A 26,460-nucleotide genomic window follows, 5' to 3' on the forward strand; every position below is an offset into this window, starting at 1 on the left:
ATGTACCCATGATTCTCCTGCCTTCTTCATGGCAAAATTTGCATAATGAAAGTACAGGGAAAAGTGTTAATAATGCTGAAAAAAATGCACAAGTTGTCATGAGTTTGCACAAGCGTTTTCTCCTGTCTTTGCAGCAGATTGAGTATGCAGTCTTAGTTACCATGTGTATTTTGATTTTTCCTTGGTGTCCTCCATAATGAATATTGTTTGTCTTTTCTATGCAGCAGTGTTGAAAATGGGATGAATGTTGGGATACTAGATATTTTTGGATTTGAGAACTTCACAAGAAATTCGTTTGAACAGCTGTGCATAAATATTGCTAATGAACAGATCCAGTTTTATTTCAATCAACATATTTTTGCACTTGAGCAGGTAAATGCAACTCTGATGAATCTGTGTGAATCATCAATCCTGACCTGTAGAACGTGTTCAGGACCACATTATAAACCATAAAATGTGTATGTGATATTAATGCAAGATAAGGACCACATCTTTCAGTGCAATTGTTATGATTTTGTAAGTAATGTGGTTGGGGCAGAACTTGTGTATCATGAATCTCCTAATGATGCTGTTGCTCTTACTGCTTCAGTTTTAAAACTGTGCTGGTAACTTTGTAGATGGAGTACGAAAATGAGGGAATTGATGCTACTGCAGTGGAGTATGAGGACAATCGTCCACTTCTAGATATGTTCCTCCAGAAGCCCGTGGGTCTCCTTTCTCTACTAGATGAAGAAAGTCGATTTCCTCAGGCTACAGACTTAACTTTAGTTGGTATGAACAAACAAAAATCCATGGGAATGACTAATATATTTTGAGAATGAGGAATGACATCTTTTCGTTAGTTTTACTAGCCCAGTTATCCCATTAAGGCTTTGCCAGTTTGCTTGGCATATTAAGAATACTTTTCGTTGTGCTTCATCATTCTTCTATGCCTTGTTTTCTGTTTTTGTATTGTAAAAGTTGTTTTAAATACCTGATGTCAAGGGTTTTATTGTTTCCTCAGTGTTTTAAGAAAATAACCTGTGTGGTGCGCCTGTATGCAAGGTACATCAAGTGTTTTTTATTCCCATTTACTGAAGAGAAGGCAAAGACACAGAAAAACCTTGTGTCCAGGACCACCTTGTGAGTTAGCATCAGTGTTGAGAGTAAAATTTAGATCTCTCAGGCTCCTAGGCCCATATTTATCCAATTAGAAAATACTACTTCAGTCCAGATTATCTTATCCTAAATAAAAAGTGTTATTTCTGGTGTGCCATCTGGTGGAATATTTCCCTCCCTTCATGCATATTTTATATATAAAAAAAATCTTGCTGTCAACTTTAAAATGTGCAGTGCATGCCATCCTTTAAACTGTTATTCTGTTTTTATTTACTAGAGATGCATTTTTCCCTGTGCTATGTAAGAGATAGTTCCAGTTCCTTCAATGGAATGTGCAGCAGGGAATAACATATGTTAAATCATATAATACATATACAATATTTTTTACTTCTGCAGGGTTGAGTTGAAACTTGAATTTAGGTCAAAGATAAAATGAATGCTATGATTTCATTCCAATCCTCATTTGTATACTAAAGCGGTATGCCTGCCTGTGGGTCCTATAAATCAGCTAATACTGAATATTGAACTTATATTTTCACGGAGGCACTCTCCATGCTGCAGTGCTGATCAGTCTTATTACTGATGTCTTATGAACACCAAGGGCCATCAAGATGACAGCAAACTGGGATATTTTGCCCACTCCAGATGTGTGAGAGAAGCATTAATTAAAAATAAAAAATTCAAGACTAATTCTCTTTGCTTTAAATACAAGGATACTGAAGTTTGATTAAACACCAGTAGAAAGAAAATACTAAGACAAAAAACTAATGGATTCTAACATTAGAAAAGACCATTTTAATAATCTCATCTGACCTCCTATATAACGTGACAGAGAATTTTATCAACTGATTCCTTCCTCAGTCCTCCAGTTGGTTGATCAGATAAAAAAAAATAAAATAACGACTTTCAATGTATCAGCTCTAATTTCATTACAAAATCTTACAGAGCATGCAAAATATCATAGAGTGTAAAAGGCCGTTTTCTTAACAAGCAGTGTTTCTTTTTCTGTCAGCTTTCTAGAGGTATGTCACAGAAAACAGAAAGCCCTTTGGACAGAAGACATTTTTTATGTAGAAGCCTAAAGGCAAATTAGAGGTAGTGCCAACCTGAAGATGTTAACATATACTTAAAACATGATGTGCAAGGCTAGATGAATGGGGAAAGGAGGATGAGGAAAACAGAAATAAAAGCTGTCATTTAGACTGGTCAGATATGTGTACATCTTTGAATCTACATAATTGAAGAAAAAACATATAAGCAAATTCATAGGAAAGTAAAAGAAGTTCCCACACCACCTCATTGGCTGCCATTATTTGATAATTTTTCATACATAAAACTCTGAAAAAAGTTTTATGAAAGGCAGCTTGGAAGAAAGCACAGAGAAACTGGCATACAACTGTTACTGAGCAATTTGATAATGTCCAAGTTTGATGTTTAGGAAGTCAGAATTACTATAAACTATCTCTAATTAGGAGGGAGATTTTACTTAATTTGTAATTCATTGTAGCTGTAACTGTAAAAACTGTCATTTTTATCAATATCACTTCTCAAATGTCTAGATAAATTTGAAGATAATTTACGATGCAAATACTTCTGGAGACCAAAAGGAGTAGAATTGTCATTTGGTATTCAGCACTATGCTGGAAAGGTAAGGTTATGTGATTTTTATTTAATTCAAGTAACATTGGTGTGGTCATTCTATCCACAGTGATTGCTTTAAGTTATTTTTTCCACATTTTAGTAGAAAAATTACAAGGTTTATAGAAATGTAGAATCTGTGATAAAATTTTCTGTGCAAAGTAGTCCATTTTAGTACTTATCCTTACAGCTCTTCCATAAATTGTGTAAAAAGTAAACCCCTTTTATCCTGAAAGAAATTTATTTGACCCAGAAACAACATTACAACGTTTTTTTTAAAAAGAGCAACTCACTGAAGCCAGAAGTTACAAAATTGTAAACTGTAAACTTCAGTTTACTGAACTAAACTGTAAAGTTCAGTTTTCAGGCTGTAAACTTCACCTGAGTGCAACAGTAGTTCTGTGTGTGTGTGTGTGTGTATGTGTATGTAAACGAAATCAGGTTATAGTGAAAAATATGCAGTATAAAATAGTATCTCCAATAGTACTTAAGCTCCTATAGAGAACACTGGAAATAAGGGAGCAATTTTCTGCTAGCTAGTAATTTCCCAAATTCTGTAGCACACATCTTTTATTCTTAGCAATTCACATATTATTTTGTATGGGGAATTAGGGTCCAGTTGTTTCATGTAAAATGAGTTCTGCTTGTGATTTCAGGTCCAAATCACTGTTTATAAACAAAATTAAAATGAAATTGCCATTTTAGATATTTATGAATAAAGTTTCAACTCTGACTTATTTTAAGACTCCAGAATTTTAAGATCTGTTCTAGTAAATTTAGTCCAGCTTTCTGACTTCTTAAGAGTAGCTGTAAAATTTTACATAGGTTTAGTAAATTCTGTGCTACACAAGTGGTGAGGTATAAAAACTGCTGGCTGGTTCACCATTGCAGGACAACGTTCAGTTTCTGTGTAAAAGTCATATTTGCAAATTAGGCTAGAGAGGAATATTGCTAGTGTTTATTAAACCTATATAAAAATTACTGTATTTTTTAAAAAATAAAAGGTTAAGCAAAATGAATGCATTCTTGTATGCCTATAAAGAACTAGACATTCATTTCTGGTAAATATGATAATAATTTAAAAAGCTATTTTGCCTACTGAAGCTTTAGAGAATAAAGAATCAAAAGCAATGTGGCCTACCAGAGAGGAAGAGGGAATCCCTAAAAGAATGTTTTCTTTTCCTACTATCATTTTGGAAACAGTGTGAAATCATTTTAATATACTTCAGTGTGTCCTGGATATAAAACTGGCTCCTATTTCTCCAACAAGTCTATTTGCAGATCCCAAATTTGTTGCAGACGATAAATAGATGATGACTATCTGAGAATCATTTTGTACTTCTGTAAACTCTCAATCTTTAGTGTGATTCTCTATATTGCATCATGCACACCATAGTTTGATGTAACACACCATAATACAACATGACTCAACTTAAGCCATTTAAACCAATCTGATGTGTAGTGACATGCTGTGAATGTAGATGCTGTTCATTTCTTCAGATTTTGCATTCTGAAGACAATTTGAAATCCTTCTCAAATAATTCCCTGGCTTGTCAGAGCCAAACTAACTGGTTTACTCAGTCATCTTGACTATTCATGCTTTAAAGAAAGTGGTGGCTTTGGGGTGATCCTTTCTGATGTTGTGTTTGATTCTGTTTTTCACCCTAGGTATTATATGATGCTTCTGCATTCCTTGAGAAGAACAGAGACACTCTTCCTGCTGACATAGTGGTGGTATTGCGAACATCAGAGAACAAACTTCTTCAGCAGCTGTTCTCCAGCCCATTAACCAAAACAGGTATTTTTTGCACAGCCTTGCACAATCTGCTGACACTACAGCCTCTTCAGCTATCTCATTCCCTAAAATTCTTAATCCAGTAGACCCAGAAGGCAAGACTCCTTCCTCCATTACAGAGAAAGGGAGGTTTTCTGATGTGCAAGGCCAGAGCTTATTGTCAGAGAAGGATGAAAATATGGAAGTTGGTTCTTCCTTTGCCATTTGCCATTCCTTTGCTGAGATCAGTTCTCAGCTGATAGATTCTTGTGTCATGCATCGTAGAGTTCATAAATCTTCACAGAGTGGTTGAGATTGGAAGGGATCTCTAGAGATCATCTTGGCCAACCCCCCTGCTCAAGTAGGGTCACCCAGAGCATGTTGCACAGGATCACATCCAGACAGGCTTTGAGTAGCTCCAGAGAAGGAGACTCGACAACCTCTCTGGGTAACCTGTTCCAGTGTTCAGTCACTCTCACAGTAAAAAAGTTTTCCCCATGTTCAAATGGAGCTCCCTGTGTTTGAGTTTCTGCCCGTTGCTTCTTGTCCTGTCACGTGGCACCACTGAAAAGAGTCCAGCCACATCCTCTTCACACTCTCCATTTAGTTACTTATATGCATTGATAAGATCCCCTCTTGGTCTTATCCTTTCCAGGCTAAACAGGCCCAGCTCTTGCAGCCGTTCCTTATAGGACAAATGCTCCAGTCCTCTAGTCATCTTTGTAGTCCTACGCTGGACTCTTTCCAGTAGTTCCATGTCTCTCTTGTACTGGGGAGCCCAGCATTGGACACATACTCGAGATGTGGCCTCACCAGGGCTGAGTAGAGTAACAGGATCCCCTGCCTCAACCCGCTGGCAATGCTCTTCCTAGTACACCCCAGGATACCATTGGCCACCGGGGCAGCTTGCTGGCTTATGGTCAACTTGTTGTCCACCAGGACTCCCATGTCCTTCTCCACAGAGCTGCTTTCCAGCAGGTCAGCCCCCAGCCTGTCGTGGTGCATGGGGTTTTTCTTCCCTATGTGCAGGACGTTTTGCCGCTTGCCTTTGTTGAACTTCATGAGGTTCCTCTCTGCCCATCTCTCCAACCTGTGGAGGTCTCTCTGAATGGCAGCACGGCCCTCAGGTGTATCAGCCACTCCTCCCAGTTTTGTATCACCAGCAAGCTTTCTGAGGAGGCACTCTGTTCCTTCATCTAAGTCACTGATGAATAAGTTGAACAGAACAGGACCCAGTACAGACCCCTGGTGGACACCATTGGCTATAGACCTCCAACTAGACTGTGCCACTGATCACAACCCTCTGAGATCTGCCTTTCAGCCAGTTCTCAGTCCACCTCACTGTCCACTCGTCTAACCCACACCTCCTGAGCTTACGTGTTATGGTAGACAGTGTCGAAAGCATTCTTGAAGTCAAGGTAGACAACATCCACTGCTCTCCTCTCATCTACTCAGCCAGTCTATGCTATCATAGAAGGCTCTCAGACTGATGAAGCATGATTTCCCCTTGGTGAATCCATGCTGACTACTCCTGATCATCTTCTTTTCCTCCACATGCTTTGAGATGGCATCCAGGATGAGCTGTTTGGACACCTTTTTAGGGATGGAGGTGGGGCTGACTGGCCTGTAATTTCCTGAGTCCTTCTTTTCCTTTTTGAAGGGTATATCATATATGTCTTACTTAGATAAAGTTAGTTTGTAGGTAATACCTATCTGTTTAGATGCATCAATGCAATATGTGAAAAAGTTTCTTACAAATTATAAACAACATCCTAATCTGCTGGAATTAATTACTTCAGTTGAGTTAATGCTCGTTGATGTTGACTTACATGAAAGTGCATATACCCATGGCTAAAACAGTAGGAGGAAGTTTGATTACTCCATGGATAAGCTGCCAAGTAGCAATAACCTGTGCAAGTGATAGTTCCACAGTATACATGCCAAGAAGCCAACAAATGTAAATGTAGAAAATGTCTGCCAATACTTCATGTGTTTTCAAAGTTTCTTTTTTGTAGAGGGTAGGAAAAAGATGTAATAAACAGGAATAATCCAAATAGGATGGATTGTATTAGATTGCAAAGTTCTTTTGGTCTGATATGACATTTATTTCTGTGAGTAAAGAGACTTCCAGTAGTTACCTTGTGGCTCTGTAGTTGTTAGTGGATGGAGTTTTGCGATGAAAAGATAGTACTGTTGATTTTAAATAGAAAAATGTAATGTGATCATAGTTTGATGTCATGGTCTTGTACTGTCCAGGAAATGCGTATGCTAATCTATGTTATACGGGTAAAAAATGTTGAAATGGGCATGAAGGATATCTTTCAAAGTGATGCAGTCAGGCATTCAAACTGTTAAACACACCTTGGACTGAATTCTGTTGAGTAATCATTGCTGCTAGTGGCTTTGCAAAAGAGGTCATTGTATTTCTCTCCAAAATATCCTGGATAGAAATAAGTGTCCATGCATTGAGTAGTGGTGTGTAGACTGGCTTTATATGGGCTGTTAATTTGATTCTGTGCTTGTACAGTGACTCTGACTAGGATTTCTGAATCCTCAGTAACCCAGTCACAGTCTCTGGCTTTATCCTTAATCCCTCCTATGTAGAAAAAGAACATCTGGAGAAACTCAGCCATTTCTGCACATGTTTAACTGAGAGCAAACTGTCTCTGTGTTCTACGTAGGAGAGATTTCTGTTACCTGTCCCTGTTCTTTTCCTGTAATTAGAAGACTCTGGATTACCATCCTCCAAATTATACTTTAGGAGGGTCCCTGAGAGGTGAGGAGCAAATGAGGAATCAGCTTCGCATTTCAGCTATGAGTCGCATAGGTGGGGAGGAAGGTATAGTTGAAGCTGGAGTAGGATTGTTTTGTGCCTAAGAGGGAACAAAGAATTTTTATATCTACTTCTGTCATCTGAGTCCTTGTTTGACTGGAAAAAGAGATTTTTAGTCATGCTGGATGTATTAGGCGGGGGGAAAAGAAAGCTTATATCTGGTCAAATGTTCAAGGCTGTGTCACCATATGCCTCTCTGTCAGTGATTTTGTACCTTGAAGCTATTGTCAAAATGAAGCAAATCAGGTGCTCTCTCTCACTTACGAGTCCCAATTATTATAAAGATCATGTTTTTAATTTATTACTAATTTTTAATTTGCTGATAAACAAGGCAACCAAACCATGTATATTCAGCTGATTCTGGAGTTTTTTAGAGATAGTTAGAGATGTATTTTTTTAGAGGTGGCAGCAGCAGTGAACTGAGTGTTTTGCATGAGATGTATAAAAGATTCAGTAAGAGGATACTTCTTGTTGCGGTATTGGTCTGTTTCCACTTTTTCCTTGGATCTTAAATTCCTTACTTGTTTCCTATTTATATGGATTGAATGGGTTCTGACTCCCATTATAAAACATTTACCTCTTCCTGAAATACCCACAGCAATATTTTCTGTCAAGTCAGTACAGGACATCCTGTTAAAAATTATTTTGCAAATACTCCTATGCATGGTGTATAAAAAAGTCGTAAAACACACACATAATTTCTGGTTTTTTAAAAAGTCTTCATTTTTTTGCTCGATTTTTTCCAGCTGTCTAATATAATTGGCACCCACATCCTGTGCTGGGGCCTCTGTGTTCTCAAATCAGATTGTTGCCAGGTTTACTTTTGGCAGCTTGCAAGATAAATGAAAGATTTGGCTGAGAACAGAAGGTATAGCTGGCAGTGCTCCTTTATCTCTGCTTAGTGAAGAAAGATGATGCTATTCTCTTAACTTTGTAGAAAGGCACTTCTTTAAAATAGTAGTGATTGCATAAATGTGGCATCACACTCTCTCCTTGCCTCTTAGAACTTTTCCCCTCGCTCAACATGGGCTTCATTCCTACAGCAAACCAGAAAAAATACGAGTTAAAATTCATAATCTTGATATAATTTTCTTCACCTTTTTGTGGATTACTGACGGACGCAAAAGTTAATAATTTACGTGGAAGCCTTATTGCATCTCACCAGGTAATCCTGATTCTAAATGAGCCTTCTGCCAGTATCTCTGGTGTTTTGTTTGAAGATGAGTGACAGCACATTCTTACATCTGCTTACAACTAGCTCTGGAATTTGCAACGTACATGTCTTACGCCAAGCAGCTCTCTCCAATATGTGTAATAGTCACTAGGTGGTGCTATCCCAGAAGCAAGAGTGAATTTGAAAGTAGTAACATGGGTTTGACAATTACTGAAAACGCATTTCTTAAATACCAGTAAGAACAAAAAGATGCCTTTCCCACCCTGAGAGGATTCTCTGTTTGAAGTATGTTTATATAAGTGTCATAACACAGTCTTCCACTGTCAAAAACTGAGCAGCAGCAAGAAAATAAATATTAAGAAAACTAAATTCTTTTCCTAATTTAAGATCATATTAATCCTGGTAATTTATCAAATGTATTTATCCCCTCTTAACAAATGCTTCTATTTCACAGTAGCAGACTGTGTAGTTTAAAGGGTCAGAAAATATCAGCAGGACATTAAATACACATTTATAATAATAGTTTATGATTAAAAGAGTGCACAATTACTGATACAAGACACCAGAACTAAAACCAAACATACTCATTTGGTAGGGTATAAAGGATTGAGCGTCTTCTTTCAGTGGAAACTTGGGCACCTTCAGCACATTTTGGAGTCTGTTTGCACTTTCTAGGGACCTTTAACCTCAAAATTGAACGAACACATTCTGGTTTAACCTACTTCTTCCATACTTGTCACTTGTTCTACAGACACAGCTTTTCATGATGAGAATTCTTTATATTCTGAAATTTTTGCTCCAAATACAAGAGAGAAATAGGATATACTATTTTTTTTTTTTTTAAGGCCCAAACTGCCACTACTTTAGTTGAATATACACATTTCCATCAGATCTAATACATTCTTGTTTGTGGTTTTGGTGCATCACGGTCACAGCTAACGCATCACAGACAAAGGGATTGTGTGATCTAGGAAACAGAGTCCCCTTGTAAAAGAAGTGGTCTTAACTGAAAAGATTCTTGTAAGGGAAAACCTTGATACATTAACTTGTGGGATCAGTGAGACTATTTGACTCACTGTCCTGATACTCAAGAAATTTTGCAGTATCGCCACTCAGTAGTGGTACCGGTAGACCTCTTGGGCAAGGAAACAGTCTTTTTCAAGACTGTATCTCTTTCTTCTCTTTTCCTCTCTTTTACCTTATGCTCCTCTGCTGGATCCTGACGGGGGGAAAAAGGGAGGTGTGCCAGAGGGCTTTCACCTTCTGGAAGAAGCTGCAGCACAACATGTTCCTCTACTCTAGCAAAACAATCTCTGCAAACTCTTTCCCTTTCTAAGACTCACAGACCTTTAGAGCTTATGTCACGGCCACTCTGCTCAGCCCTAGATCCTTGCTGCGGAGAGCACGGAGAGTTGCCACTTGGAGGGAGGAAAAGGAGACTCCTGCAGTCCCCTACCGCCAGAGCAGGGAGGCTGCACAAGCATTGCTGCCCTGACTCCAAGGATCTGTTGGATCTGGGCTTGTGCTGGGCTTGGCCACGTAGAATAGTACAGAGCTGAGCAATGAATGTAACGTCTAATAAATTTGGTACCAGTTGGCATTGCTCACATATTCAGAATGACATGGTATCAGTATATCACCCACTGCAGAATGATAGGATAACCTATTGCTAATAAATACTCCTTGTCGATGTCATCTTGATGTTTCAGCATAATCTATCAGTTAGAACTGAGGTGGAAGTTTTTGCAGCCTTCATTGGAGAATTAGGATGGTGATACTTTAATAAGGGAAATTTTTGTCCAAAGTATGAGGAAAATAGATATTTTTCTAAAGCAAATGAACTATAATCAGTGTGCCTAAAGATTATTTCCTATCCATTTTTAGTCTGCTTTCTTTGTACTAACCTAGTGCCATTGGGTCCCTAGCCATACTTACAGCCTCAGACAAAAAAAACCCAAAAAATCCCAAACCAACCATGTGCTGAGAAAAAATGTCAAGAAGAAATGTTCAAGGTTTTCTTTATGGATGCTAAAGAATACAGTAACTAGGACCTTTTGCAGAATCATTTAAATTATTTTTCACTGATCCTTGGCAATTTCCCACTATAATGAGTACTATTTCAATATTAATTTATCTGTAAGTTTGATAGGAAATGGTACCTCATGAAGAATCAGAAACAGAGGGAAACAAATGATTTTTTTTTGCATTTAAGTCCTGCAAGCTGATACTACTGGGCATAGAGTGAAATTGTGACCCATTAAAATCTGTAGGTGTTTTGCCATTGTTTTCAGAGGAATCATTATTTTATCTGTTGTGTTAGTTACTGTGCACAAGCACTTTCTCTAGTGATAAGTATTGGCAGAATAGGTCTTTCAGCTTTTTGTACTTATTCACTGAAATAAAGTACGCTTCCATTTGAACTTAACTGACTTTTAATTACACAGATCACAATAGAGTAAAAGACTCAAATACACCTCAGATTTTACTAATTTATCCTACAATAAAATCATTTTATAATGATTTTGTATGATAATGATTTATATGTACTTTTGTGTTACATATTTTCTAAAAGATAACTACATGTACTCTATATCAAACGAATCAGAAATAAACCGTTGTAATTATAAGCTCTCTACTTAAAGATGAATCAGAATTTACATTTTGTAAGAATTTGGGTCAAATGATGGAAGCTAAATATTTTCTCTCAGAACATAGAGGTTTTCCTACATGTAACTGGCCCATATGTTAGAAACATATAAAAATTAATTGGTTTTGCTTTGCTGCCAGTGTGTTGTGTGCAAAGAGAGGCTTTAAACCACAGCTGTGCAATGTAACAATTGTGAACTTTATTGGATTGCAGATGTGGGGCATCAGTAAACTAAACTAAATGTAGCTTACCTGATTTTGAGTGGTAGGGTGTTTAATTACATTTTATTTCATTTTTCAGTTTAGCACTTTACAGTTCGGTATCCTACATTTTTTTTTTCATGGAGCAAATAGAGTACGCATACTCACAAGGTTTGCTAAAAGTAGGATCCAGAATGCCCTAAAACGGCCCTTAAAATGGAGCTCATCTAGAAACAGAATCATCTGTCAAATCGAAGCTAAAACATAACAAGTATTTGCTGTTGAGATTAACTCTGTAGCTCCTCAATTAATCCTATAAATAAAGAGTGACAGTGAATCTCTGGAATTGCACGTGGTAGTAAGCACAAAGGCCACAACAGCTGAGAAGGGTCAAGTTAGAATTATCATGCTTATGTTCAGTAAAAGGTGTTACTCAAGCAGAAGTCCATTGTTTTTATTATGCATCTCTGCGGATTAAACTGTATTGAAAATGGGCAAATGGTGTAGCTTTTGTCTCCAAGTGCTTGCAAATTGAACTCCCCTCAAAAAGTGCAAGTGAATACATTTAATTACAGATCTTAATGGTTTTAGTGATGTGATTCATAATAGGCCGTTCCTGCAGATCAAATTTTGAGAATAGTTTTTCTTTTCAGAAGAGAGCAGATGATAGCTTTTCAGTTTTCATGCTTCTAACATAATTTCTTAGTTCTTCAATGAGCATTATCTCACACTAGTGAACAATGATTAATCTTAACACTTCATTGAATACTAAATAAATTTAAAATGTGTTGATATTGAGAAAGCAGCAGATACATTATATAGAACATATTACTGTTTTTAATAACTAATAGAATGTTGACTCTCAGTGTGCAGCATGTACAAATTTTAAATAGAGAAATATTTAGTGAACACTAATTGTTTTAACGAGTAATTTACTAGCTAGTTTCATCAGGCTGAATGTACTATGAGGTCAAAGTGGGTCAAAGATGCTCAGCACATCATAGGAGGTATTCAGCATCTCACATGATCAGATCCTGGAGGAGCCATTAGTTATTTTAAAATTTGCCAGTGAGTTTGTAGAGCAGATAAATGTGATAACCTGAACATCCATAATGTTTTGTGGATGTGTTCCTTACAAAGAAGGTGCTTATGTTTTCCAAAATTTCAAAATAATCAAATTAGGGGTTAGTTGTTTCCAAGAGATCATGTGGTTGGTGGAAAAGTAACTTTTGAATATGTGCTGGATTTTGTCTGTTTGTTTCTGCCTGTATTTCATATTCCAAGGGCACTTTTTTTCTTTGATTTTGTCGCTTGTTTTAACACAGTCCATTTTCTTTTCTTCACCCTACAGCAAACTGCAAAAGTCAGTGCTTTTCTACACCGACATCATCTTCCTTCTTACTATTTAATTCTGTGTGATAATTTAACTTATTCTACCCTGACTTAGCTTGATTTATGAGCGCTTACAACTGAACTGCCTAAACAATAGGTCATAGCATGTGTCAAAGACAGATATGTATTTGTGAATATTTATATGAATAGGAATTTGTTTCATTAAGTGTAGGGATACACATACAAATCAGAATAATGTGTTGAAGTATCACAAAAATGCTTGATATTGTGCTATTTTTGTTAAGTTACTATGTGGAAGTGCTGAGAAACAAAGGAACATTCAGTTGAGAAACCTGTGAGACCTGATTAAATAAGAATAAGCAGTTAACACTATTAATGCTTACATTTTGAAAGTGGGAGGCCTGGTACTTTCATAAAGTTCTGTAGTCATGTTTCATTGTAAGTTATAGTCATGTTTCATTGTAAGTTAAGACTTCTGAAAGACAGCTCTTCTGTTGAAATGTAAGAGCCTTTTCTGGACTATATTTTTACTTTATCTAGCTTGGAATCTTACCACAATGAGAAGATGGATAGTCATACTGAAATCAGAGAAAACTTTACCCCATTTTATTCTCTGTGCTTTCAGTGCATTTTATACCTGAATCTTTACCACTGAATTCATAGGGAATCTTGCATTGACTTTAGTAGAGTCTAGATCAGGCTCTCTGCTGCCCCACAGAAAATTCTATGCTAATTCTTTACCTGGAATCCAGTTGTAGCTCTGTATATACACAGATTTTTCTACAATTGACTTTGTTCTGCCTGTTTCAAGAATGTATCCAGATATATTCCTGTTCCAAATGCATGCCTGATTTTTTGAACTTGTGAAGTCAAATGGAATCCTGCTCTGCTTAAAGGTAGATGTCCTTATAGTTCATTTTCCATCAGTTAATTCAGGGTATTATGTGCAATATGCTATGAGTATTAGTTAACATGTATTGAACACTTTAATCCTCAGAACATTTTTAGAAGTCTGTTCAAGTCAATCTGTCCATCGAAATATTTTCATGTGCAGTTGACACTTTTTAACAAAGCTAGTTGGAAAATTGTTGACAAAAATGCTTTTAAGACTATAATATCATTTTAAACAATATATTTCATGGACACATTTTATTTTTTATTTTAACTTCAATGTTAACTGAAATATTGTATGTAATACCTGGAACTTTTTAATGTATTCTAAGTTTTACTGTTATCAAAATGAAACATTTTTCAAATTCTGAATTTAAATATTGATAATTTCGGTTATATGGTTATGTGGTTTCTGTTCCAGGATCCTTTATTAAGTTACATAGGCTCTACATTAATTGGGCCAAGACAGTGTTAGTGTTAGCAGTCTTTCATGACTGCTGCTGTCCATTGTTGGTATTCTTTTGATTTTGGAGTCTTAAAGGAAAGGTGAAGTGTAGATTCTTGTAATTTCTAAACAGATTACTTGGGGAAGTGCCTGAAGAAATTAGTATAAGCCAGAATTGTATTAAGACCCAATGGTTTACAGCATTTCCATATATTCTTTATCAATTGGAACATGTAACCACAGAGTTGAATACATCAGAACACTGAAAAGTATGATCCTTGTAACTACCATAGTATTGCACGTAGCGAGTAGAGGTGTAGTGTTTCAATAACGCTGACTTCAGAGTTCTCGCAGCTTCAAAGGGAGCTCCATGTATGGAGCAGCTTCAGCAGCAGATCCTAAATAATGCAATATATACCATAAAATGTGTTATAACGTATATTGTGTGAGGAAGGAGTGTGCTCTGGTAATACAAAGAATGGGCTGGAAATCGTAGTTCATGATTTGTGATTCTGGGTTTCCTGTTTATTCACTATTGTTTTAGACAATTATTTTGGCCTCAGTTTAACCTTTAGGGTTTTTTTTAATGAAAGTTTTAAAAATTTGTGATGTATAAAAAAGTGCCTCAGAGACAAACTTTGACATGGAATAGCACAGCTCAGGAGAACCAGCTGTTTCTAAACCAAGTGACTGACAAGATTCCTTCCCCTTTTACTGCCTGTTATTCCAAACTTTAATACTCAACTTCTTTCTCCAGATGCCTCTAGAAGAAGAAATAGCTTTGTTGTGTGTCCTGAATAGGGGTCATTTGAAATAAAGGATTTTTTCTGGCTAATGGGGAAAATTAACTGAGAATTCTTCACAATGAGTCTTCACAGAAAATGCGTTTCCATAGTTCCTTCTAATCTCAGGTACAGAAACCAGCACAGTCTCCTGTGGCGATGGTCAGTCTCCTGTTGGTGGTGAGGAAGTTTGCTGACCAAGTAGACTGCTGCGTTTTGGACTGTCTGCTGTTCCCCAGGTATCTTGAGGTTTGGTGCCCTCTGTACGCTGCATACAACAGCATCAAATCTTACGTTGCTGAACATGTGGATGGAAGTTGTTACGGCCCATATCTGAAAGAAATGGCCAATGGCTCCTGGCAGTGTATAAATGATAAAAAGCTGAGCTACTTTGTTCTGTAATGCTGCAGCTGAGAAATTGAAGAGATCTGGCTAAAGAAAATGTTGGGTATCAGGCTGTAGAAGACTTCAACATTGTTTACACTGTATCTCCTAATTGTTTTTTTCCAGCCAATTTCCATTCTTTCAGTTTTGTCTAGTTGCAGCCTTGGAAAGTAAGCTCTTAGCTGTATTGGTATATTCAGGTGATCACTTCTATCATTAATGTAGCGTTTGGAAAGAAGTGCCCAACCTATGCCCACCTCACTGTAACCAGATAAACAGTTTCTCCAGCACACAATCCACTCCCTCCTTGCTGCTGTCTTTTCCAGGACCGTTTAGCCTCTTCCTTCACGTCCTGTGTCGTGCTAATGTGGGAAGTGACCAATGAAGTGTCTGCAATGTGTGCAGTGTGCCATAGGAGAGAACGCAGCACTGAATTTACATTCAGGTTCTTTTCTCCCAGTCTAGCAGCTTTTCAGAAACTGTACATATAATCTGTGCCTGCTGAATGCTACCAGTAAGACAAAAGAAACCTTTAGTCTAATTGAGAATCAAGATCAGAAATTGTCGATTCAGAATGGCACAGACTTTTCCTTTTGGATAACCTGAGTCAAAAAAGTGCATCTTTTTTCCTCCTGAGGTGATTGCTCATAATTAGGTTGTTCTCAGATGGGCCTCACTATTACTAGGTTTTCATGGTTATTAGATTCTGTTTTGTAATGCGGACATGATTTTGGAAATACTATTTCTCTTTTCTCATTTTCTTGTTCTGATTAGGAAGTAATTTTTTCCTCTTTTCAGAATAATTTTGGATGCAGCAGGTCAAGTGTGTATGTATTGATAGCTATATTCTACAGATAATATTTTATAAATATATTCTTGTGTAAAATGTGTAATTTATGAGAAAATTGGATTCTTAGCTTTTTATTGCACCAGATTAGCTTAAATGAATTTAGTGACTCAAAAGAGTTTTGATAGTCAGTGACCAGATTCAAATTAGTACTCAATAAAAAATTACATGTATTCATTTATAGTCAAGCTAAGAAAAGCCTAGTCTTACAGTAGCAGAAGATGAAAATGCATTATGTAGATAAGCAGTTGACTTCCTTAGGCTACATAAAATGTACTGAAAGGAAAGACAGAGAAGAATCTGTGTATGTCAAAGACATTGTCTGATGCTACCTCTTCTGGAATGCAAGTGATTAGCTGTGATTAGTAGTGTCAATGAAATATGAATGTACTGTAACATTCCTGACCGTATTATACTGATATATATTATATCTACATGGTATTTCAAGTAACCCCTGAGTATCTGAGCCTGAAAGAAATTAATAAAATATATGAGGACAAGGAAAGAGCTTGTACTGTGCCCTCTATATAATAGTAATATCCCTCATACAGCTTGTACAGGAAGATGACATTGTCATTAGGCTTTTTCTCTGCAGGTCAATTGAACTTCACAAATTAAATGTTACGTCAAAGCATAATGTAGTTCCTACCTGGCATGTTCTTATTTTGGGAGGGAGGAGTAGTGATCTGTTGCAGACATTAAAAAATATTATGGTGCTAATATTACTAATTTTTACTTGATAGTGCTTACAGAACCCATCACCTAAGAACAATGACATACCGAGAAACCTTAAGTAATACCAGAACCTCCAGCCAGAGAGTGAACTTTCCATAGTTAGTGTGGAAAGTCAACAGCTGGCCAAATCCTTAATTCAGCCAGATCACACAATAAGAGTGCCAGGGCTGCAAGTTAGAAGCCAGGAATGTTGACTTCTCCTTTCTGAGATCTAGAGAATACTTCCAAAAACCAACCTGAAAAAAAGGACATACTATTTCTATTTCTGTGCTGTGAAAATACTTCAAATACTTTCAGAGCCTCTCCTGGTTGGTTTTGCATGACAGAAGAGGTATTGTACTTTGATAGTACTCTCTTTCTCGCCTTTCTCATCTGGTAATTTTCTCTTTTTTGCCTGGAATGAGGCATCAATGAAGAATATGTTTGCAGAGGCGTTAGACCTCTATAGAGCTTCATGACAAAAGGAAATTTGCTGTGCATGGGCACAGTGAGCTGAGCGAGTGACTGCATAGACTTTGGCAATGCTACTTTTTCTGTCAGAAGCTCTCAGGGCATTTAAGAAAAATTAATAACGGAAACTTATCAACACATTAATAGCATTCCTAGCTTTATTACATTATTACTATTTCTTTATTACAAAGAAAAAAGAGATACAGTGAGCCTGATGGACTTCCCCAGTGACACAAATCAGCCCAGAGACTTTAGTTCCCAATCCTGCAGACACATAGGTAGGAGCCTAAATTTTTCAGATGAGTAGTCCATTGAACTGAAAAGGACATGCAGGTGAGTGAAGTTAAACATGTACATGTTTGAAAGATTAGCCCTTATTTTAACCATTAGCTTCTGTCTGCTCCTTTATGAATTGCTTTGCCAGAAAACTCAGAAAGTTTTGATGGTTTTCAAATCACTAGATTTGACCAATTTACAGGGTTGAATTTAATACAGGTTGTATTTTATTTAACTCTGCCTGTGTGTCACCTGTGTTGTTTCTGAGATGTTGACATTTAATATGCGTAAAGCTAGAATTCTAAAAGGCACAGTGTGATCTTTTAACCTTTAACCAGTTTAACCTTTCAAGGAACCCTGGCAGTTTTAACTGGCTGTGATATTATCTAAAAACATTTGTTCTTCAAATATTGATGTTCTTCACAAAGTGGAATAACGTTTAATTATTTTTAGTGTGTAAAGTAGTAAATGACCTTGTAAATGAAAATCGAATACAGGGACAAGTACTCCAAATGTTTACTGACTACGGAATAAACACCATGCTAACTCAGGTGAAACATTGCTTATTATACAGACTGATTTTCAAAGCACATTTGTTCTGTTTGTTAATCTTAATGGCTTAGACATGTTACAGTTAGGTAGTTATTTTCCTGAAAAAATGAACTCCTTGAGATGAGTAATTTACTAACTTTTATATAAGAATCATTTTGTGTTTGAACTGGAAAAGAAAACCCTAATAAAATCTTTCTGTGCTTTCTGACTGGAGCTACAATTCACTAGGTAGCAATAGCAGAGGAGTTCATTTGATGTATGAAATAAGAACTGATAAGAATCCATAATGAAAAAGTGCTTTTATTCTTAGTTTAATCTCTGTTTTTGCCAATAAGAAAAATAAAATCAGTAGTGTAAAAGAGACAGCAGATCATTGTTCATGAATGTAATTTTGCTTTCCTGTGTAGTAAATTGTAGTCATGTTCAGTTAAGCAGTTTCCTCCTTTGACCATACTGTATTTAGGCAGGAAGATGCATATTGGGCATAGTATATGATAAATACATGGGTAATAATCATCAGATAATACAGTATTGTGGAAAGGCATATTAATGCCCAGGTTAAGGCAGATAGTATGAGGAGACATAGTGAGCATCTAGCACTTCCAGACCTATTGAAAAAGAATGCAAATGAATGCAGTCTTAAGCGGCGAATGAACACCGGCTTTACTGTATTTATTCCAAAACAATCAATCAAACATCTTTTAAATGTAGAAGTGTCTGTCAGACAAGAGATTCATCGTTTGTGTTAGACTTCACATACAGGCTTCACGTTTAGGTATATTGCGCGCTATTGCTCTGAATTGGCTTAACAGTCTAATTGGCAAATACCAAACTGAAATACCCAGTAAAAAGTATGTTCATATCGGGACGCCAGGGAAAGGCTTCTAAGTAACAGTAAGAAAATCAGGAACTCTCCATTCCAGAAAAACTTCTTCCTTAGAGCAAAAAACAAGAAAGATACCCAAAGCTGTTCTCAGATGGAAAGTGCCGTATCACTGGAATTCTTTTTTTATAGGAACTGACCACTTTGGGGTTTTCTTCTGGTGTATGAAAATAATTTTTTTTTTTGATTAATAAAAAGATGTATTTATTTACTTATTTTGCCAGATCAGAAATATTTAGTTTTATTTTGCTTGAGGAACCTAAGAAGGCCTCAGAGATATTAATTGTGAAGCCTTGAAACCTAGTGCCAGGTGCAAGTATGGTGAACCTTAACCAATTGTATTATCTTTCTAAATACTGCTTGGTTATTGGAGTTTTGTAATTTATCATGGAAAGAGGCAAAATCTAAGCAATTTTAAACACTCTGATTCTATTTTGTTTCTTTTCCAAACTCCCTGATTTTACCCTTTATTGTGTCATGAGTTCTTTCAAGCCTAAAGAAGACTTGAATTGCTAATCTGAAGGCTAGCCAAAAATAACCTCACCATGCTTTCAGCCCTCTTTTAGCTGAAAAGGACACAAAGAAGCAATCTCTAACATACAAAAATATCAGAAGTACACCTAAGAGAAAAATAAATTCGTCAATTACTTGCTCATTGAAAGCCCCATTTTAACCTTAGACGTACATACCTGTATTTCCCACACACACACACACACAAAATATAAATATGAAAATATTTATAAATATATAAAATATTTATGTAAATACTTACAAGTTTATATAAAATACTTATATATTTTTATTTTATATACTAGTTTTTCAAAACAGATTTACAGCTTTCATTAACCTAAACACTATCTCCTAAAGCAGTCTCCAAAAACATGGACATACCTTGTGTTCTGCACTGTGATTTGGACTCTGAGGTAGCATACCCTGGTTTGGAAATAATGTACTAGTTTTGCAGCATTCTGTCAAGCCTAATGCCAGTAACTTAAAAGAGGGATGTTTTGAAAATGAATACAGAATGTCTGAATTGCTCCAAAAAATGTCATCACCATATTTCTGAGTGCCAGCTCCCTGACTGTTTGCAGGAGATTGGTATTTTCTTTGTTAGGAGGGACTTAAGAGCAAAAGATCTTTTCAGCCTTACATAGACCCTGTTTGCTCTGCTCCCTTATAGCATAACTAGCAGGTTTTTGTTTTGCCTGTCTTAAAGTTACGTAATATATAGTTCAGCAAAACTCTGAGGACTGTTCAGAGTTGCTGGATTTCTCTAAAGCAAATAGCTAAACACTGGAGTTGATGCAAACAAGGCACTTAGCATCTGAAAGAAGTGTTAACACTTTATTTACATTTAAATTAAAATGGACACTTATTTATGTGTTCTGGTTCTGAAAGGTGTGTGGTACATCTGCAGAGGCCTATTGTTTATTCATGCTGTAAATCCTTTGAAATGTGTTAAAATGCTTCCCACTCATTATAAAAATCCTGCCACCCATGGATTAGGGCTTTGATGTCACCAATCCTGCTTCAAAGGGTTCTTTCAATGCTATTAATCACAGTTTAGCCTCTGAAGATATAGCCAGAGAAAACATTTGGACATCTTGTGCTAGACTTGCTAAAACTTTGAAATATACAGTGTGTCTTGCATATGCACAGTCCCGTATCACTTCCTCTCTATTCTGTGAGCCTTTATTCTGAAAAGCTATTTTATGATGACTCTGCCTTCCTGGAAATAAAGCAGAAGTTTAGAACACATCATACTGTACATTAAAAAAAGGCAATGATGTCTTTCAAAAACACAATATGTTTTTGACTGAAGAATTGAATCAGTCTTTAAAAAGCCCAAGGGACATGAAGATCTGGGATTAAGCAGGCCTATGTGTCAAAAGGTCAAAAAAGATACAGTCTTATCAGTTTCTCATCTCTTCCATTACTTTGTGAACTTAAGATGCTGTCTTAAACACTTCAGGATCCACGCAATTTCATAGAAACAAGATTCTGCTCTCTTTTTTCTCTCTTAAATCTGAGCAAGTCACAGAGAAATTGATTACTGGTGATTGAGCTGTATGCCTTTGTGCTGGCATCCTTTTCATCAGCTCAGTAGCTAAGGTCAGTGACATGCCATCTTATCACTGACTTTTTCCTCCCTTTAAATCAACACTGCACTCTGTCATGCCAGTACTGAATGCTCTGCAAGGCACAATTGGTAATGAGCTGGGTGTGGAAGAAGTGTGTTTGGTGGTGGTGCTATTTTTGCTAGGGTTGTGCAAGCTGATTTCCCACCATATAGATTTTTCCCTGCTAAGCTTTTAAAACCATTTTTGCAGTGTGTGTTTCTTTCTCTTTAAACAGGTAACTTGGCACAGGCAAGAGCCAGAGTGACAGCAGCATCTAGGTCTTTGCCTCCACAGCTTAGTGCTGGGCGTATCAAGGTTAGTAGTGTTCCCTTTGAAGATAGACAATTGTTCATAAAATATTACAGTGAGAATATGGATATGATGATTAGCTGATGTAAGTGCATTGGGAGCCTCTTACACAAATGGAAGTCTAGCTTCATGTCAGAAAATATGTACCTCAGTTGGGAGCACTGTTCTTTCCAGTTCTGGTGAGCATCCTACTGTAGAATCCGGGGAAGAATCAATTTATTACTGATTAATCTTTAGGATTTTGGAGTGAAACTTCAGTTTTGTTGATAAAAGCACCAATATTCCTCTTGGTTTCAGTGGAGTCAAAAATTTTCTCTGACAATTTTGACCTAAAAAGAGATTTAATTAGGTAAAATTTAATTAATGTATTTAACAATATGAAAGGCAAAATACAAAAAGGATCTGTTCCTCTTTTACTCAATCTACACATCAGAAACCAGGGGATATATGTGACTGGTGGATGACTAAAGAACCACTGAGCAAAACCACTATTCTTCATGGTGTCCAAAGAAGAACAGTGGAATTTAAATGCTGCTGAATTTCACCATAGAAGTCCATGGCATAATTGTAAATGGATGGGATAGTTTTATGGCAGTTAACAGCCATAGGAATAATATCAATATTGATATTATAATAGCCATAGGAATAATATCAATATTGATATTATAATAGTTAATAGCTAACTGAGTTTGTTTAATCAGGGAGGAAAATTCTTGTGTCTCAGGTTGAGAGCATATACTCACCTTCAGAGGTAGTCCTAATACAGTATGACTGTGGTGAGTTGGATTTTTTTTTTTTTTTTGCCTTCAAAGCATATAAAAATATTAAAAAAAAAAAAAAACAGTGGTACTAGCAACTGATCAAAAGTCTATGTTTAGGGTTCTTATTTCATCTTTACATTCTTTTCTGTTACTGGGAGCTCACATTCAAATACAGATAAAGTATTTCATACATCCATCGTTCAGATGGCTGTATCCTTCAGTGTACCTGTATATACCGACTTAGATTTTAGAGCTGTATTTCTTCTCTGATATAAACAATTTCAGTGCTGCAGGACAGATAATGGCCTGCCCAATTTTCTTGTACTTATGTGCGCATTGTCTTTCACATCCAGCTATACTCCAGCTATACTCAGTGTAAACTTTCTAAGCATACATTTTGTTGATACGGCTGAATAGAATAGAGCAGTTCTCTTTAGAGCTTTAACATAAACACAGTCCGTTACACAAAGTAGTGTTCAAATAGTTTTTATTGACCCTTCATATTTTTAAAGAAGGAACTAAAAGGCATGCATAAGAGTTGCTGCTGGGTAGCACTGTTTAGAAAATGTTAAATGAAATAGTTTTTGGCTGGAAAAAAAAGGCTTTCTTTTAATTAGAAGTTTTATGAAATTGTAACAACTTTAGGAAAAAATATATTAAATGACTATTTTATATTTTGTAAAAAAAAAAAAAAGCCATCAGATGACTTTTTAACTTAGAAACTTTTAAAGATTTAACTTAGGGGCTTTTTTGCTTAATGTATGTGTCAGTCTTACAGTATTTTATAGTCTACCAGCAGCAGATTGGGTTATACGTGAAAGTAATAATTTCCAGTGACCTCATAAGATGATATTATGTCATACATAATTCTTTTAATACTATTTAAAAACTATTATGACCTTTTTGTCTTTTTTTAGTGATGGAGCATTTCGTCCTTTAGAAATCAAGCTGTGTTTTTCATTTTGGTCATAATCATATAAATGTGTATTATACATCACTACTACTAACAAACAGAGATGTGATATAACAATTGAAATCAGCTACTGATTTAAAACATAAGATTATATCATGACAGTCTTCTTATGTCCTGTCATTTTCTGACAAGTCCGTTGTGATAAAGTCTATGTTATTATTGTCCTCTTGTAAAACTGCATAATTCCATATACACAATATTATAAACTAACTAGAGACAAAACTTTGGAAAATTTTACAGCAAAATTTCCCTGGCTTCAGTGTTTATCATAACATTTCTATTGGAAATCTCAAATATTTCTATTCAAAAAGATTTTGAAATGCATCGTGGTTCATACAGCTCTTACAACTGAATTCACTATTCCATCCATAGAAAGAGAAATCTCATGATGCTGGTTTTAGCCTGGTTTTCTGAGATAAAGTCTATTACCTCCTCCTCTTTGAGTATGTGTCTTACTATCTATCTCTCTGTATGTCCCCTTCCTCCCCCCCCCCAAACTTTTTGAACTCAGTAGTCCATAGCAAAGCATATTTGACAGAACAGCAGTCTCAGAGATTCTACAAGCTCTTTGAAAATAGGCAGATGGGCAAAGGAGGGACATAGTGTATTGTATTGTCCAAAAGGTAGTAGCGTAAGCTCACCCTTTACTGGGCAGCAGTGGTTCCAAATGTGCCTGAGAAGTCATCAGTGCTGAAATTCCAAGAAAAATTTCACTTGGAGCCTATACATTCCTACACAGCCAAGAATCCAATTTAGAAGCTCAAAGTCATGAGCAACTGGGCTTCAGTATTGTATTCTATTCGTTTTGCATTTAATTTGGTGTTCTTAGTGACTAAGTTGTCTGTCTGCTAACGCTGAATGTTACCCATCCTTCTGAGCTTACTGTTGCCACTCTTATTTCAGGGGTGTAAGACTGTTTTTTTCAACTTTCTTCTTAAGAGATATAAGATGAAACAAAAACACCACTTTCGTACTGGGATGTGATGTTTACACAATGGTTTGCACTAAGATGTTTCACTTCTCCAAATTCAAACCTTAATATATTGAAAACCTGTGCCATTTCGCTTGTGTAGCTGGATATACTGGAGGGGGGGGGCCTTTTTTCTCTGGCTTTGATCGGCCAGTAGTGTGGTTACTTGTGGGTTCTTTTCTAGCTAGAATAGAAAACTTCAAAGTTGTCCCTTCCTCAGTCATTACGGGCCTTAAATGTGATTTTCATTTACAGATGCACTGTAATGTCCTCTTAAAAGCTCTCTACTGGATCGTGGTGTGTCTGTCCAACCACTGTGTTTGTCTAATGACATACATTAGCATCTTTGAGCCATCCAGAAGCCTAGTTCATCGGTATGATTTGTCTTGACTCCTACTGAAATGCAGTGCATTTCCAGACCTCTGTATAGGAAAGCCAGTCATTGACAAAGTCTCCCTATCCTCTTTACGAACTGTCAGTATTCAGTGATATGATCCTGTTTTCCACCTGACTTCTGCCAGAAGTTTAGATATCAGCACTCAGAAAGTCTTGCCAAGATAATTTTGAAACATTACTTCCCCATGGACATCCCTGCTGTTCTGGTTAGGTCATTGATGTCATTGAGGTTATGTGTCATCTCAAAACGTTTGAGACATCTGCACTGATAAGGCATTTTTTGTGGGATGTATTACAGAGTTTTCTGTGTCTTTAAAACTGAAATCAAACTGTGTCTTTTTTTTCCTCATGTATTAGTTTGAGATGCACACTAATGCCTGTACACCACTTCTGGCAAGAACATTATAGATTACAAAACTATACTGGAATTTTTATGGTTACCCTTATTGAAATCTGTCTGCTTTTGCACTGTTTATATGCTGAATCTTTTCTTCCCAAGTTTTTTATTTTAACTTCTTTCCCAATTCAAAATCCGTTTTCTTGATATGATACTACTTAGTACTTCATTTCCTTTATATTTCACATGCAGTCTCCTAAATATCTCCTGAAGGTAAGAGACACAATTACTTTGTTGAGAAAGGTAATCTTTTAGCAATTGCATATAGTGTTTGGAAGAGTGGTCTTAACTCACTGAGCTTTAGAAATGATCATACAAAGCAAAGTCCAGGAAGTGTAGTACAGATGCTGACAACAGCGTTATCTGGTTTATAAAATACCACTTGGTCGGAGCAGATGCTAAACTGCCACATAGCAAGTGAATGCTAAAATGTTGTTAATGGCTTCATGCAAACCGGATGCTGGTTGATATTTCTCTAATTTTGTTGAGCAGTAATACAACAATACAATCTGCTTGTGATTGGTAACCATGGTTATACTCATTCATAAATTCTAGTTTCGTTTTGATAAGAACAGCTGTACTGATAATAAAACAAAAATATACAAGGAGCAGTATGGTCGCTGGCCATGTGTATCCTCTAAAAATAACTCTGTGATCTATGAAAAATGCTGAGAAAGTGATATCTGAAGCTATGGCAGTTTAGCAGAATGAGACTACTGAAATTCTCAGCATCGAAGTGGTAATTTAGAGTACTTAATGGTGACCACAACAGCAGATAGGAAAAGTCATGCATTCTGAAAACTGTATATTATGTACTCTGTCACTTGTTACCTGTTGGCTTGTTGCTGAAATGAGACAGCTTTTTTGATAATTTACAAAAATGATAACTCTTCTTATACTGAAAATAAGACCTGATGGAATTCATTGTAGTGGAGACAAGAGGAATGCTTTTTAGAAGTCAGCTCATGAGGTACAGCATCTTCACAGCTGTTTCATTGGCCTTATACTGTCCTATAATAAAAGTGTGAAATTACCCCCAACCTGATCAGAAGAGCCTCGCAGTCTACGAAGATCTAGTAAATGAATGCAGTAACAGGAGTATAACATGTAGGAAGACACAGATAAAGTAATGTTTCTTATTTTGAGGAGTTTGGGAGATCAAGCTATTTAGACAGCTATTGCTACATGGGTCATAGAAATGTCAGTCCAACTTCAAAAGGCCAAGTGGGACTCTAGAAATTGCCTCTGTGTTTATATCCTGTGTCACTAGCTACCTTACATAATAGTTGCACTGACTAACGTATCCTCTTGAGTGGCTGGAATAAATGCAATATTAAACAGAATAACAGATTAACATTACTGATTCCTTGCTGAAATGCTAATTGAGGCATGTAAATTTATAGAGAAAAAAGGGCATGGCATGCCGTTTTTTATGGAGAATTGTTACTACCTGACCTATCTCAGAGCACATTATGAAATGAAAAAAGTGATACTGCTGACCATGACAGCCATGATAGGCTCACAGACATCTTTACACTGAAGAGTAAATGCTAATGAAAGAAGTGCTGCAGG

General features: G+C 36.5%; 1 protein-coding gene across 3 annotated transcripts in view; it reads left to right on the top strand.

Moving 5' to 3' along the window:
* Window positions 1–26,460, top strand: part of MYO3B (myosin IIIB) — a 227,663-nt gene that overhangs the window by 122,627 nt on the left and 78,576 nt on the right. For all 3 annotated transcript variants that reach the window (XM_062579044.1, XM_062579042.1, XM_062579043.1), the window contains 5 exons: window positions 225–372; window positions 618–771; window positions 2,658–2,746; window positions 4,405–4,534; window positions 21,318–21,397. In XM_062579044.1, the coding sequence (XP_062435028.1) occupies window positions 225–372; window positions 618–771; window positions 2,658–2,746; window positions 4,405–4,534; window positions 21,318–21,397 (601 nt within the window). The remainder of the gene's footprint in view (window positions 1–224; window positions 373–617; window positions 772–2,657; window positions 2,747–4,404; window positions 4,535–21,317; window positions 21,398–26,460) is intronic.

The sequence above is a fragment of the Rhea pennata genome, chromosome 6 (assembly GCF_028389875.1).
Source record: "Rhea pennata isolate bPtePen1 chromosome 6, bPtePen1.pri, whole genome shotgun sequence".
NCBI classification, from domain to species: Eukaryota; Metazoa; Chordata; class Aves; order Rheiformes; family Rheidae; genus Rhea; species Rhea pennata.